The following is a 13,551-nucleotide window of genomic DNA, read 5'->3' as shown; positions in this document are numbered from 1 at the left end:
CTTATTCTTTGTTGGCATAGTCTCTCCAAAATGCGATTCTGCAGGAACTGCTAGATGGTTGCAGAATCATCCTATCATATTTTGGTGTTGGTCTTGATGGGACTCTTGACAAATTTAACTTCTCTGCCTACACCACTCTCACAAGATGAAGTTTTACTTATAACAATTTAGCCAGGATTTTCCCTTAGAATTATGTCAAAACTCCCAACATAGTCAATCCTGGTGGAGATACGCAAGTCTTTCATCTCCATACCAACAACTTCACAGGAAGTATCCAACACCAATATTTACCTCCAAAAGGTATGGGTCCTGAATCTAGATGGAACACTGTCTCATCCCACAAACCTTGTTCCATTTCCGGACTTGGAATCAGTAACTCGTATGTCTCTCACTTGGAACTATGTTCATCCAGGTTTTCCATACTCTGTTTAGAGATGTTCCCCATTGATTTATCTAGATCTCCCAGAAAATAATACAACGAGTTCAATAGCATTTCCACTTCGGACTTCCCTTTAAGACCTTGAGTTGTTAGTTTCAGGGTCCCGTTCTGGTTGAAATTGCAGAACTTTAAGCACTCCAACACCTTTGTCTTGGATAGAATGGGGACACCTAATAAAATTTGATCTCCTCTCTAACCTGCCCTCAGTGGAAGTAGAGAATGACTTGCAAAAAGGTGTCAACAGGAAGAAATGGTGAAAGTCAATTCAGACAGACCCTCTTTATTGTTTTAGCTGCAGTAGGAACTCAATCAGTCTTGGTAATTTTCAATTACTTCAGACAATGTACGTTAAGGATTGCAAAGTTGGATATCAGCAATGTCAGGTCCACTGAGTTCATGTCTTCAGTTGGTAGCTTCATCACTGTACTGCTGACACATTATTTTCTGAGCAGCCAATATAGTTAGATATGATATTGAGCCAAAACGACTCAAATCTGTTCTCAATCTTACATGCCGCTGATCCAAAGTAAAAGCTACGAAGAACAATTTTTCGGTCTAGTAGTGTCACATGATATTTATCAAAAAGATAAACTGCCATCACAGTCTATGGCTTCTTTTCTCTTTTATCTTTTCAATGTCTCCACTCCCCACATAGTTTCTGTCTGTTTGTTCAATGTTCGCTACAGCTGAGGATGTAAACAAAAATGTAATACAAAATATCATCATTCAAGAGCAACTTCAGTCTTTTGGCATGCAGTCAATGAGTTCCAACCATCTGAAAGATAAAGAAAACACTGGTAAAAGACAGCAAGATAGATTTTCTACCTGCTAAGAACAGCAGAATGTGAAAAAAGAACACTGGAAGATACCAGATTGAGGTCTGAGAAACAAAACTACATCAATAATTTAGACCAATCAGAATAACTACTTCTCAGTTCAGGTTTGCTGGTATATTAAGATCAATGTAGTAAATTTAAGAAGACGAAGCTGGATCAAAGTCCATAAAAAGGTTCACTGCTCCAAAATTTTCCTTCTTTACAAAGCTGTAATGTTCAAGAGATTGCCACTTTGCGATACTTACATTAATAGCTATTATCTCTATTTATCATTGAAATAATAACAAATCCCATTAAACACCAGCCATGAGCACATGAAAGATTAAAAATGTGGAATAAGAAGAAATAAATTTTAAGTCATTAGTTTGAAATCTAGCGGTTGAATTAGAAAATGGGTCCACCAAAATTACATGGGTGGAAACCTGTATTTCTTTTCTTCCCTTAAGTCTATGCACTCTTAAATAATTGCATTAGGTATATGTAATTACACATGGCAAAATATGAGGATAGTAGAGATGACAATGTTGAGGAAGATGCACAGAAACTAGGAACAATGGGATCAGATATTGGATAAAGAAAACAACCAAGAGATCAATAAATAACAATTAGAAATTTACATGGTCTGTGCATGTGCAGTTAAATGGGATTCTTAGTGTCAACTGAGAAATAAATTAGTAACTCAGGAAAATGAAAAATGACATGGGAAAGAAACAATGAAGAAACTTGAAGAAGGTCAACTAAGAACAAGTTAGGGCTGAATTGAGAGAAGAATCCAAATAGCCACCTCCAATACTGTTGGAAGCGTCTATGGAGATGACAGAATACTTGCACAAGCATGAACTAAAAAGACATTTCTCGAAGAGGAAACAGTGAGGAAAGACCTGAAGCAAACTAAACTACCAACGAAATAACTGATTGGACTTAATGGGAGTGCATAATCTATTGAGCCCACCTCAATACAATAGGATGAAGGTGTGATGATGATGCCAATGATATGATTTACTAAGATAGCACATATTAAACATATTTCACCCAAAAAAATACAGCATAGTCCTCTGCGGTATATATTTCAGCAGGTGTTCAAGCTACAGATGATACTTAAATCAATGCCAGAATTAATTAATATAAATTGAAGGAAACAAATTATAGGCAAACTAGACGTAAAAAAACATAAGAAATTATGGACCAAAATAGTAACAAGGAAAGGACGTGCAAACGGGAAGGTGAGACTAATAATAAAGAGAAATGTTCAGAAAAGTGCATGGTTTCCCTCCTGAAAGCTCCATAAAAGGTTAGAGAACTTTTTCTATGCGATTGTACGTGAACAAAGCAATAAAATCCCTCCTCTCACGAAAACCATAGATTTAACAGAAAAGCCGACTGCAAAAAAAAAAAAAAAAATGCAGTCCCATTACATTTTAGATAATTGAAACTGTTAGACTTCAGAGGTATTTTGGTAACTGTACTAGGCTATTATTATGTCTTGATGTTCTAGTTAGAAAGATAGTTAGGAAGAAGTTGAGTTGGGAAACTTTTCATTACTGTTTTGTGGTTGTAAGTGGTGCGAGTTTCATAAGGGCAATATGGTCCTTTTTTTGTGAGTCACTTAAGTTGTCTAATAAGAGAATTAGTCACACAGTCTATTACTCCCATCTTCTCCTCTTTCTTCTCTCTTCAGTGTATCTCTTTCTTTTAATTTTCATGGTATCAAGAGCAGTGAATACACTTGAAGACAAGTCTTATTAGAGCTTCACCCTTCCTTCTCAACAATTTCTCTAGAGGAAGACTTCAACCTTTTTCTGCTGATTGACCTTAAAGGAAGGATCTTTTCCTCTCTTTGTGTGCTAAAACCTTCACGGGAATGGCAAGTGCTGCAAAGTAGGCAGTTTTCTGTTTTTTTGTGCCCCGAGAGGGTTGTTTTAAGGTCTTCTTTTAGACCTGTACCTGCACATCTCTCCGGGTGTGGCTATTATTATGCCTACTTCAGCATCTTTATGAAGATTGGTTACTGTGCCTGCATCAGCATTGATTAGTGAAGATTGGTTTTTCTTGTGTATGTGCTGAGGTAATTGAACCCTTAGTGTGAGCTGTTGAGGAGCCCATATGTGGCTGCACAGTTATAGTGTTTGGAGTGACAAAGTAGGATTTGATTTGCTGAAATTGATGATGTTTGAAACTATTGGTGGTGCTGGACTGTGATTCCTAGAGGGATATTGATGGATAACGGTGGTGAAGTTGTTACACCTTCCAAGAGAACAAGTAATTTGAATTCAAGGACTCTCTCGCTATTCAAATACCCACTAATAAGCTAAATGGGTAGAATTATATTAATTGTTCCAGATCTGTTAAAATACTCCTTCAAACAAAAAGGGAGTTCAAGTTCCTTAATGAAACTTCCCATTTGCTTCCAAATAATGACAGGGAAGTATAAGACAACCAAGTCATGACTTGGCTAGAGAACAGTATGAAGGAAGACCTTAGCAATTAGGTTATGAGTAGATTTAGGATACACTTAAATCTATTTTTTCTCAAGAGACTAACCTGTCCAGGATTTATGATTTATATGCAAAGTATTTTAGTATGTCAGAAGGAGATAGAATAGTGACATAATACTTTACAAATATGCAAGGTGTCTAGCAAGAGAGAAGTACATTCCATCCTTTTACAACAGATGCTACTGAGCTTATACTTTGGAGAAAAAACAAATTTACGCTACACAAGGTTTAGAGCAGGAGTATGATGCTGTCTGGGACTAGATTTTGGCTAATAATAGAGATTATACTTTGGATAAAGTCTATAGTTGAGTTCTATGAGCAAAGCAGAGTTGGGGAATGGTAAAAATCCTGAAGAATTTGATGCTGCTCTTAATATCTCCTCTCCTCCTCAATCTTCTAGAGGAGGAGAAGGAAGCATTGGAGGTAGTGGGTATGGAAGAGATAGTGGCGGTAGAGGTAGGCCGTGGAGACAGAAAGTGTGTCAATTATGGAAGTCAGAATCACTTCCTGGGTAAGTGCTAAAATAAATTTGAAAATCCTGCTTGAGCTAGTTTTGGCTTATCGATAGAAGGTGGAGAGATGGCTGGAGGTGAGACTGGGTCCTCTTTAGAAGATACTTCAGCAATTGGGTCAGCTTATTGTGACCACTACTTCAGCATCTCAAGCAGCTACAACTCTTTCTATAGCTCATACCATCTGCACTTCACATATCCTCCCCTTCTTCTAGCACCTCCAGTCATATGTCACATATGTCCTCTATTTTTTCAAATGTGTCACCACTTTCATCACATATATTGGTTATCTTAGCCGATGGTTCTACTTCATCTATCTTAGATGAGGGGAGTGTTTGCCCTTCACCTGACCTTTCGTTATCTTTAGTATTGTATTTACCAAAATTTCTTGTCAACTTGTTGTCTGTCAGTATATTTACAAAGTCACTCAATTGCTCAATCACATGCTTTCCTTCTCATTGTGTGTTCCAAGCAATGTTATTAAAACCGAACAGGCCATAAAACGATAGGATGACTGGTTTTGGTCCAATTGGGTTAGACCGGATTCAACCATTGGTTGGATTGGGTCCAATTGGGCCACCTTATTTTCTATACCTATATATTAGTTTGTTGAAGTTGGATGTGAATCAATCTTCAATTGTTTGATACTACCTTTTCTACGAGGTACTCGGTCATGGCTTTGAATCCTCTCTCTAGTAAAAAACATTTCACCATTTCTTCATAAGAAAATGATTTAACTGGACCGAACTAACCAATTGGATTCAAATTCAAACCAGACACACCAGCCAGATATTCATGTTTTCAGCCACAAACCATTTTCGTTATGTGAGAACCGGAAAAGGGTCCACTTCCTGTTCAATTGGGTTGAACCAACCAATCCGGTCCGATTCTGACAACAAAAATTCAAAGATTTGCATTTGAGAAGGAAGATTGATTTGGGGCAAACATATTAGGCAAAAAGATGCTAGTGATTTTTTTGAAAGTGATACTAGATTAATTCTTTTGTTGAACTATGGTAGAAATAAAGGTAAGTCGAGCTGTATGTACACTTATTTGTTTGGGAATGGAAAAATTTATATATCACCTGAGTAAATATAGGTGGGAACGTGCCAGATTGTATCGTCTTTTGGGTTCAGAAACAAGTATAGTGGATTTCTTAGGAAAGCATACCTTGAGGTGGGTCAACAGAATCTCCCTAGCTTGTCTAAAACCCACCTAGGTCACCTCTCTCTCTCCAAATGCTTCCTAAGCATGTCGATCCTAAAGCTAATTTACCACGATCTTCCTGTTTAATACTTGCTGTGGTTGCTACAAACTCTTAACATAAAATAAAAAGGCTGGATGGCCCTATTATGTTCATTGTGAAACTTCTGTTCTCTTAATTTCTTTACAATGCCAGCAGTGCACGGAAATACCTTCAGTTTATTCGCTGTTCATGAGTGCACAGAGATGCCTTTGGTCTATTTAGTGCTTATGGGAGATGAATCAGCAACATTATCCGATGCTGATGAATCACTAGTCTCAAGCAGCTTTCCATCCTTGGGTACCAAGCAAGGTATTCCATCGACTACCTAACAGATTATAAGATACCAGTTAAAGTGCAAACCCAAATATTGCATAAATGGACAAATATGGCCGCACATAGAAAAGAGAAACTCTTCCAAACTACTAACTTGCCTGACACATTAAACAAAAATAAATAAATAAATAAGATGCTACGCACATGCATTCTCGTGTACTCTTTACAAGTTTGTTTCTACAAATCTAAAAACTTCTGTTCACTAAATCGTTGCATTATGAATGCATTTTGATTGTAAGTAGGTTTTATTGTCACATCCTCTGAAAAGTGGAAAACTTGATATATCATGGAAAAGGGGACAAGTATCAAGTTCAAATGTTTAATAAGAAAATAAAGAAACAGCAAGACGTGCGGAGTTTGAAGAAGAAACTAGAAAGAGAGAAAAGAACACTAGAAGAACTAAAGTGTTGAAAACTTTCCTTTTTTATTAAGATTAATTTTCTTTTCGTATTTACTACTTCCTTTCCCACCAGACAGGGCTTAAGATGCTCAAGAATTTTCTTTCACAAGATCCCAACAGAATCACAGAATTTACTTTTACTTTTACATCTACTCTCTCATGCGCGTATAAGCATCATGGAGAGATGCTCGCTTATTCTAGAATTACTTAGCTACTAATATCTGATCTAAAAATCTTCAGTACCCTGTAATTCTGTTAATGTATACACAATATAGATTAAAATGAATGCAGAAGTGGAGACACAAGCCATCTGGATAAGCGGACAAAATACCCATTTCTAAAGTAGATTACGCGAATGTCCATAAAACATGACTAAAATTAGTACCGAGAACACACTTCTCTTTGATAATATGCCGCAAAACACTACTTTAAAAATTCATAATGGGACTGAAGTTGACTCACAGGGTAACAAACTCCAAGAGTGTCACAGATGAGAGAACTGGAGTCCTGGGAAAGCCTGTCCACAAGCAACATTAATTTATCAGGATTTCTTCCGTCCTTCTACAAACAAGGTATGAGAGGAGCTAAAACCGCACCTCAACGATTGTTTAGAAAGAGGGCAAACCAAGAACTCGGACAAAATCTTCTCGCTGATTCCCGCATCCCTCAGCAGAGCTTTGCTGAACCTTATCATTTTCTTTGTTGGAGTGGCGGGGCGCAAAACCCACGGAAACCAGCTCCTTTGACCTTTTTGTTTTCTTTCTTTGTTTCCTTTTTCAAAGACCCAGTTAACGACGGATGATCCCATACGATAAGCCATTATTTGTGAAATATACGGAGCATGCCAAATGGTTATCTCAGTAATGATCCGCCATTTGAGATGGCCATTGATCAGAGATAGATGATCATACAGCTAAAGATAGCTATTTCTCATGATTCGCACCAAACGGGTTTTCGATCAACCCTCCCTAATTTATTAATGTATATAACGACTTAGATTGTAGGATAAGATTATGATATGTTTGAATAATAATATACCAAATCAACCAAAAATTATGTGTATTCGATTAAAGTATTTGATTTGCATTTTCATATCTTGTAATTTCTGAAATATATTAATTTTTATTTCTTCTTCTAGTTTTTTTTTTTTTTTTTGCGCTAAATTGTAGTCTTATAAGTTATAAGCTTTCAAAATTTCTCTAAGGCCCTCTTAGTGCGCACTGGGTAAAATATGCCAAAAGTTGTTAGAGCGCAGCATAAGTGTAAAATATAAATACATTTTACTTTCCCCCGTTTTAAGCATAATCGAAGAGAAAGTGAATTCACTTTCCCTCTCGCAATTACATTGGGCTCGGGCTATCGAGAAGGAAGGCTTTGTTGAACGAGAAAAATTTCTCCTTCTATCGTGACCGACCTTCGACGATTTCAATTGCCGTTTGTGTGACCTGTCTCCGGCGCTGGACTCCCTTCCTCTCATCGTCCCCAGCATCGACGATCTTCAGTGACTTCTCTCCCCTCTCTACAACCTCTCCTATTACTCTCTCGCTTGCGACCTTCGGCTATTTTAGTCACCCCCTCTACGACCTCTCCCCGGCACTCGACTCTTTTCCACTCGCCATCCCCTTACCGACAACTTCTCACCCCTCTCTACAACCTTCGTTATTCGTTCCACTAGCTGAGCGAGGAAGACGAGCTACAATAACTCATTTTAAATAATAATTATTATTAATTTTTCCTTTTAAATAACCATTATTATTATTTATGTTTTGTTTTTTTATATAATTTCGTTTTTCTGTTTTTTATTTTATATTCATATTTTGGACTTTTTCATTATGCAATACTTAGTATTTAATTACTTCCCAAATTTATTTTTTAATTATAAAGTATAATTAAAACTAATAATTTATTTTTAGTTTCTTTCGCCCCTTTCAAAATAATTTTAACTTTGTTTGATGTTTGGGTCAAGTAGAGTTTCTAAACATTCAATCTAACCTCGAGCCATATTTTTAAGAATTCAACTTTACCCCGAACCCTTAATCTTAAACCCCTACTTCTAATTTGACAAAAAAAAAGGCTAAAAATATGAACCCTGTTTTCCCACCCTAATTTGGCAAATATTTTGTGTGTTGAGTTGATTAAATTGACGGTGCCAATTCACCAATTCACCAATTCACCAATTGAGGGCTCGGCCTGGCTAAACCCGATTCATCCGGCTCGTCCGATTTGAAGTTGAACATGGCACTCGTTCGACCACGTCTCTTCTTTTATACTAACTCGACGTTGAACCCGCTCCTAACTAGAAGCTCTTCTCCGTGCATACACAAACCTTCCGTATATAAAACCGACTTAAACCCCACCTCCTAAGAGAGAACGAAAAACAGATCTCTTCCTGGTCTCCCTGACGCGTTGGCGCCTTCCCAACGATGAGAAACGCTCAGGCCCTCGCCTCTTTCCTCCTTCGCGGAGCTTTTATTTCTTCGCGAGGACCTGCCCTCGGCTCCGTTGTGGATCGGAGAATCCTATACACTGCCTTCCACAGTTTCTCTGGTTTCCGCTCTTCTACTGACCTCTCCGACAAATCCTCATTCAAGTCGGTCCCCTTTGCGCTCGCCGGAGCGGTTTCTTTCTCGGTTGCCGCAGCTTCATCTGTTGCCCACGCTAAAGAGCAGCTCGCTGCTGAGCGCCTCCCTCAGAACGTGGTGCTCTACCAATACGAGGCGTGTCCATTTTGTAACAAGGTTAAAGGTATAGTTATTTTAAATCTCTTGATCTTTTTCAGGATGACATCTGTTTTAATGGAAGGCTCCCGTGGTCTGATGTTGGGGTTGTTCCGCCTCTAATCTTGAATTATATGTATTTGGAAATATTGGAAGGGATTTTTTTTGTCTAGTTCATGTTTATTATAATACTTATTTAACAACCAAGGTCTATAGTGGTAGTGATTTACTGAGCGGCATTAAGATTATTCGAGAGCCTTTTTTGTTTATGGTTAATTTTCCTAGAGGAATGAAATGTTGACGTCAAGTATGGAACCGGAATCTGATTCGTTTTGGATTTCCCGTTTGCATATGGTGTAGATATTTCTGATCTCCTATGGACAAATGCTCAGTGAGTTTTTAGTATTACTCGATCTACTTTCTATGGCTATAATGTGCTTTATCATTTAGTTATCATAGTGGATATACGGAAGCAATGGGCTGCGGAGAAGCATGATTGTTTTTTTTTTTTTTTTTGAATAAAGCCTAACATTTAGCTCTTATAGTAGACTATCTGAAGTTTGTGTAAGAGCCCAGCTGCTATGCTGGCACTTGTTTTCTATTTCTTCTTGGTACGATGCATTTGGCTTCTGGTGATCTTCCGTGATGTTGAAAACCTAAATGCTAGTTATGTGAAGCATAAATATATCCTTCACCTGCCCATGCTCACATACCCACACATTCACACACACTCACAGTCACACACTCACAGACCTTCACATCTTCGATTAGAGAAGATGCAAAGTTCTCAAAATTTTCGAAGATAAGAACAGTTTTAGGCTGGAATCTCTCATGGCAACAAAGAGAGTATGAACTACCAGTAAGCAAGCAAAGCAGTATAGTGACCCGTGCACAGTCAGAGTTTTTAGGCAATTATTCCTTCAAATAAGCATTTCATTGCCACCACCTCTTTCCTAACAACGATCAAATAAAATCTAGCATTTGAAATTGACAAATTAGTCCTTATACTATGTATGAAATCTAGTTACATGTTGATGCATGGTTTTGTTTCCACCAACTAGGAGCAACATAGGTGAATGAATTTTAGAATTTGTAGTCAAGTTTTGAGAAAGTAACATGGTGAATTTTGAATCAAACACAGTTTCCTTTGCTATTAGTGTTTTCTATTTGGTGAAATGATCTTGATCACTACGGCATCAATGTTTGTGATGAGTGTGCTGAATGAAAGGTTGGTTGTGAAATGTATACAAAATAATATAGTAATTTCTTGCATGAAACAGTGTTACTTTTTTACTATCATGTGCTATATGGCAAGATATTTTTTATGGCTACAGCACCAATGGTTATGTGGAGTGTCTGATAAGTCCCTGGTTTGCCAGACTTAATGATAGTTTTCTCAAGCTTAAATTGTTGTTGCTACAACAACTTGAGCTCACTTTTTCAGATAGTACATACCCTCTCTTCCATTTGTATTTCGTACTTCAAGTGTTACAGAGCTAAAAATTGGAAAAAATGATGTCTATGGTCACTTCAAATTTATAGCTTGATTATCAGATGTCTGAATGAGAGGGGATGCAAATGGATGGGAAGGAAACTTCTCAAAATGTGAATCTGATAATAATTCATGGCCTTTATTTGAGGCTCTCCAAAGTATTTTCATCTTTATTAAAAGCTTCTAACAGTGTTGGTCTCTTGGTGCATTTTGTTCCATTTCCAGCATTCTTGGATTATCACAGTATACCATACAAAGTCGTGGAAGTCAATCCCCTCACTAAAAAGGAAATTAAGTGGTCTGATTACCAGAAGGTCCCAATATTGACAGTTGATGGCGAACCGCTAGTTGATTCTTCAGGTTCTTAAGCATATATGGCTTTCAAAGTACTTGTGTTTGCCTTTATTTTCTTTTAATTCTGACAAAGACATCATAGAAATAAAATTTTAAAGCTTTGTTAAATGCATGTGGTAATATTGCAGATATTATTGACAAAATGAGCCAGAAGATTCATCCTGATGAGCCAATCCTGAAGGATGAGGAGGAAAAGAAGTGGCGCAAGTATGTTTATTCTTTCTTCTCTTTTTTTTCTTTTCCTGGATGATATCTGCCAGTACTTCCATATAGCTTCCAACTACTATGCTCTGAAACCAGATTGTTGCAAAATATTATCTTTCTCTACTGATTGCCTTTCTATTGTAAAGTTGAAATTTTCAATGTTGTCTCATTTCTCCTTTTTTTATGACAAGATATTATCTCCTTTGGTATCCTTTTCATAATAAAATGATGCATGCCTTATGCACAAGTCACAGAGGTGGATATCATTGAACTAACTGGCGAATTTGACTGTGCATGATCATAACCTGGGAGGTTTAGTTAGGAATTCTTGAGATTGTGTTGTTTGATTTTGTAGTCTCTTTGCCTGATAAAGTTCTATATGGCTGAAATGTGAATAAGTTGCTGGAATGGGGTCGTGTCAGCAATTCAAAAAAAAAGTCATGCTACCAAGATTGGCAAGTTTTGTTTTGTTCAATTGAGGAGTCTTCCTCATTAACAGGGATGGTTGAGCTTAAAAGCTTCCTCTAATGTCAGACCACAACATGTCAATGTGGCCAGATGTGGCATGTTGACAATTTTTATATGAGTCCTAAAAGTGGATTGCTGATGCATTGTTTATGTCTAATAGGTGGGTTGATGATCACTTGGTGCATATGCTGTCTCCAAATATTTATCGCAGTACTTCTGAAGCCCTGGAGGCATTTGACTATATCACAAGCAATGGTAAGATTTCGTGTATTTTATCCAAACTTTTGAGTGTAGCTTAATTCTTTGTACGTGAAGGAAAGATAAAAGTATAGAGAAATGGGGTGTGACAAGAGCAGAAGAAACTCTTACCCAATCATTTGCTACAATTTTAGGCTGTGCTATAGAACATCTGTGTTCATGGCGCTTAAAATTTCTTTACTACTTTAATTGTATCAGTTAAGTCACTATTTTCTTGACTGGTGAGAAGCAGACATGGAATGAGTGTGGCACACTGATTTCCTTAAATCTTGAGTTGCTTCCTTTATGACGGATATTAGATGTGTCTCTGTTTGTCAGAAGGGTTCTGGGGCACGTCTCTAATTTTGTACCGCCTTTTTTCTTGTTTATGTAAGAAAAAAATGGGTTTGTGTTATCTTTTATTTTGAAACTTGAAGATATAACAAGTTCATCAATGTAAATTGGTTGGGAAGTATTGTGAATATTCTGACGGTCAAATCTTCTATCAAAATTGCAGAGTCGAGGTTCTATCAGAAAATGTACTTTACTGTCTCATTAGGATGCTTTAATCAACAACAGAATATAAGCACTGAACTTAATCTGAGATATAGATGAGTTACATAAAAAATATATAGGTTGTTGGAATCAGGCAGGAGTTGCACTAATCAGGAATTCTTTTGTGGTTTTTACTTAATAGGACTTCTAAATGTTTAATTGTTTGAGTTTATCATCACCCTCATGATTTGCAGGCAATTTCAGTTTCATGGAAAGGTTTAGTGTAAAATACGCTGGTGCAGCTGCTATGTACTTCGTATCTAAGAAGCTGAAGAAGCGGCATAACATAACTGATGAACGTGCAGCCCTGTATGAAGCTGCTGAAACCTGGGTTGGAGCTCTGAATGGCAGACACTTTCTGGGTAATATGCAAAGCCAATATTTTTTTGTTATTAACAATTCATAATACATATTTACAGGACGAAAATATGCTAGGCCCAATAATTTTTTTGTGTTATTTACAAATTATAGTACATGTTTACAGGAGGATCTAAACCCAACTTGGCTGACCTTGCCGTCTTTGGAGTTCTGAGACCGATCAGATACCTTAAGTCTGGGAAAGACATGATGGAGAACACAACAATTGGAGAATGGTATGGGAGAATGGAATCTGTCGTTGGAAATTCATCAAGAATTAGTGCATAGATAGTTATAATTTTAATGAGTTATAATTTCATACTGCTGCTCTCATAATCCATTTGTTTTGCGAGCAAGTTCGCAATTTTGACTAGGTTTTGGATGTTTCAGATTAGGGAAATAATTGCCATGAGATATTTTGATACAAGTATATGAAATATGTCAAAAATGGACGTGAAATGTGTTACTGGTTTGAGCATTCAGAGTTGGTGATAAACTCGTCTGTACTAGATGTGTGAGAATAAATTGTATTAATTCAAATATTATCTTCTCAAATCACTGTCAGGTGGCACTTGAGACAAATTATCGTCTTTTTTGTAATGCATCTAACTCGACTCTGCAGGGATAGCCGGAAGAACTGAGTTCATATCTATTTGATGGATATTGATTTCTTAAAATAACACCAAATAGTTGAGCTTGGGGAAAACCCTTTCGTTGTTTGAATCGATCACATCTCTTCAATCGACAACTTCAATTAAAGAAGATTGTCAAAGCTGAGCATCAGCATCGCGGGAGGAGCTCATGGGGGGCGGGGTTTTGGCGAGGAGGAGATCTAGATACATATTATTCATTTTAGGCTTTTGAAAAAGAAAAAGCCTCGAGCCCAAATTCAACTTCATACAGTGG

At 37.2% G+C, this 13,551-nt stretch overlaps 2 protein-coding genes across 2 annotated transcripts; one reads left to right on the top strand and one right to left on the bottom strand.

Annotated features, from left to right (window-relative positions):
* Positions 1 to 1,013: 1,013 nt before the first annotated feature.
* On the bottom strand, positions 1,014 to 7,112 carry LOC137939455 (uncharacterized). The gene is made up of 4 exons (XM_068784718.1): positions 6,858 to 7,112; positions 6,724 to 6,778; positions 5,698 to 5,853; positions 1,014 to 1,214 (listed from the first exon to the last, which is right to left on the bottom strand). The coding sequence occupies exons 1-3, from the start codon at positions 7,079 to 7,081 to the stop codon at positions 5,743 to 5,745; spliced, it is 390 nt and encodes a 129-aa protein (XP_068640819.1). The 5' UTR covers positions 7,082 to 7,112; the 3' UTR covers positions 1,014 to 1,214; positions 5,698 to 5,742.
* Positions 7,113 to 8,642: 1,530 nt separating this feature from the next.
* Positions 8,643 to 13,208, top strand: LOC137939172 (uncharacterized). Its single transcript, XM_068784387.1, has 6 exons — positions 8,643 to 9,006; positions 10,696 to 10,830; positions 10,953 to 11,031; positions 11,657 to 11,751; positions 12,483 to 12,650; positions 12,773 to 13,208. Exons 1-6 carry the CDS (start codon positions 8,685 to 8,687, stop codon positions 12,931 to 12,933), a joined length of 960 nt encoding a protein of 319 aa, XP_068640488.1. The 5' UTR covers positions 8,643 to 8,684; the 3' UTR covers positions 12,934 to 13,208.
* The last annotated feature ends 343 nt before the right edge of the window (positions 13,209 to 13,551 follow it).

Source organism: Aristolochia californica, unplaced genomic scaffold, assembly GCF_029961685.1.
Source record: "Aristolochia californica isolate CCGP_79_NKW_82.1479 unplaced genomic scaffold, dmAriCali1.0.hap1 SCAF_8, whole genome shotgun sequence".
Classification (NCBI taxonomy): Eukaryota; Viridiplantae; Streptophyta; class Magnoliopsida; order Piperales; family Aristolochiaceae; genus Aristolochia; species Aristolochia californica.
This window is presented reverse-complemented; position numbering and strand designations above follow the sequence as displayed.

What these genes read in the sequence shown, in the direction of transcription:
- LOC137939455 (XM_068784718.1), bottom strand. Translation starts at nt 7,081, where the DNA reads ATGGCTTATCGTATGGGATCATCCGTCGTTAACTGGGTCTTTGAAAAA. An exon ending in CTTTCTAAACAATCGTTGAG is followed by an intron (nt 6,779 to 6,857) that starts GTGCGGTTTTAG and finishes GCTTGTGGACAG; the next exon opens with GCTTTCCCAGGACTCCAGTT. An exon ending in CTCTTGGAGTTTGTTACCCT is followed by an intron (nt 5,854 to 6,723) that starts GTGAGTCAACTT and finishes ATAATCTGTTAG; the next exon opens with GTAGTCGATGGAATACCTTG.
- LOC137939172 (XM_068784387.1), top strand. Translation starts at nt 8,685, where the DNA reads ATGAGAAACGCTCAGGCCCTCGCCTCTTTCCTCCTTCGCGGAGCTTTT. An exon ending in ATTTTGTAACAAGGTTAAAG is followed by an intron (nt 9,007 to 10,695) that starts GTATAGTTATTT and finishes TTCCATTTCCAG; the next exon opens with CATTCTTGGATTATCACAGT. An exon ending in GAATGGCAGACACTTTCTGG is followed by an intron (nt 12,651 to 12,772) that starts GTAATATGCAAA and finishes ACATGTTTACAG; the next exon opens with GAGGATCTAAACCCAACTTG.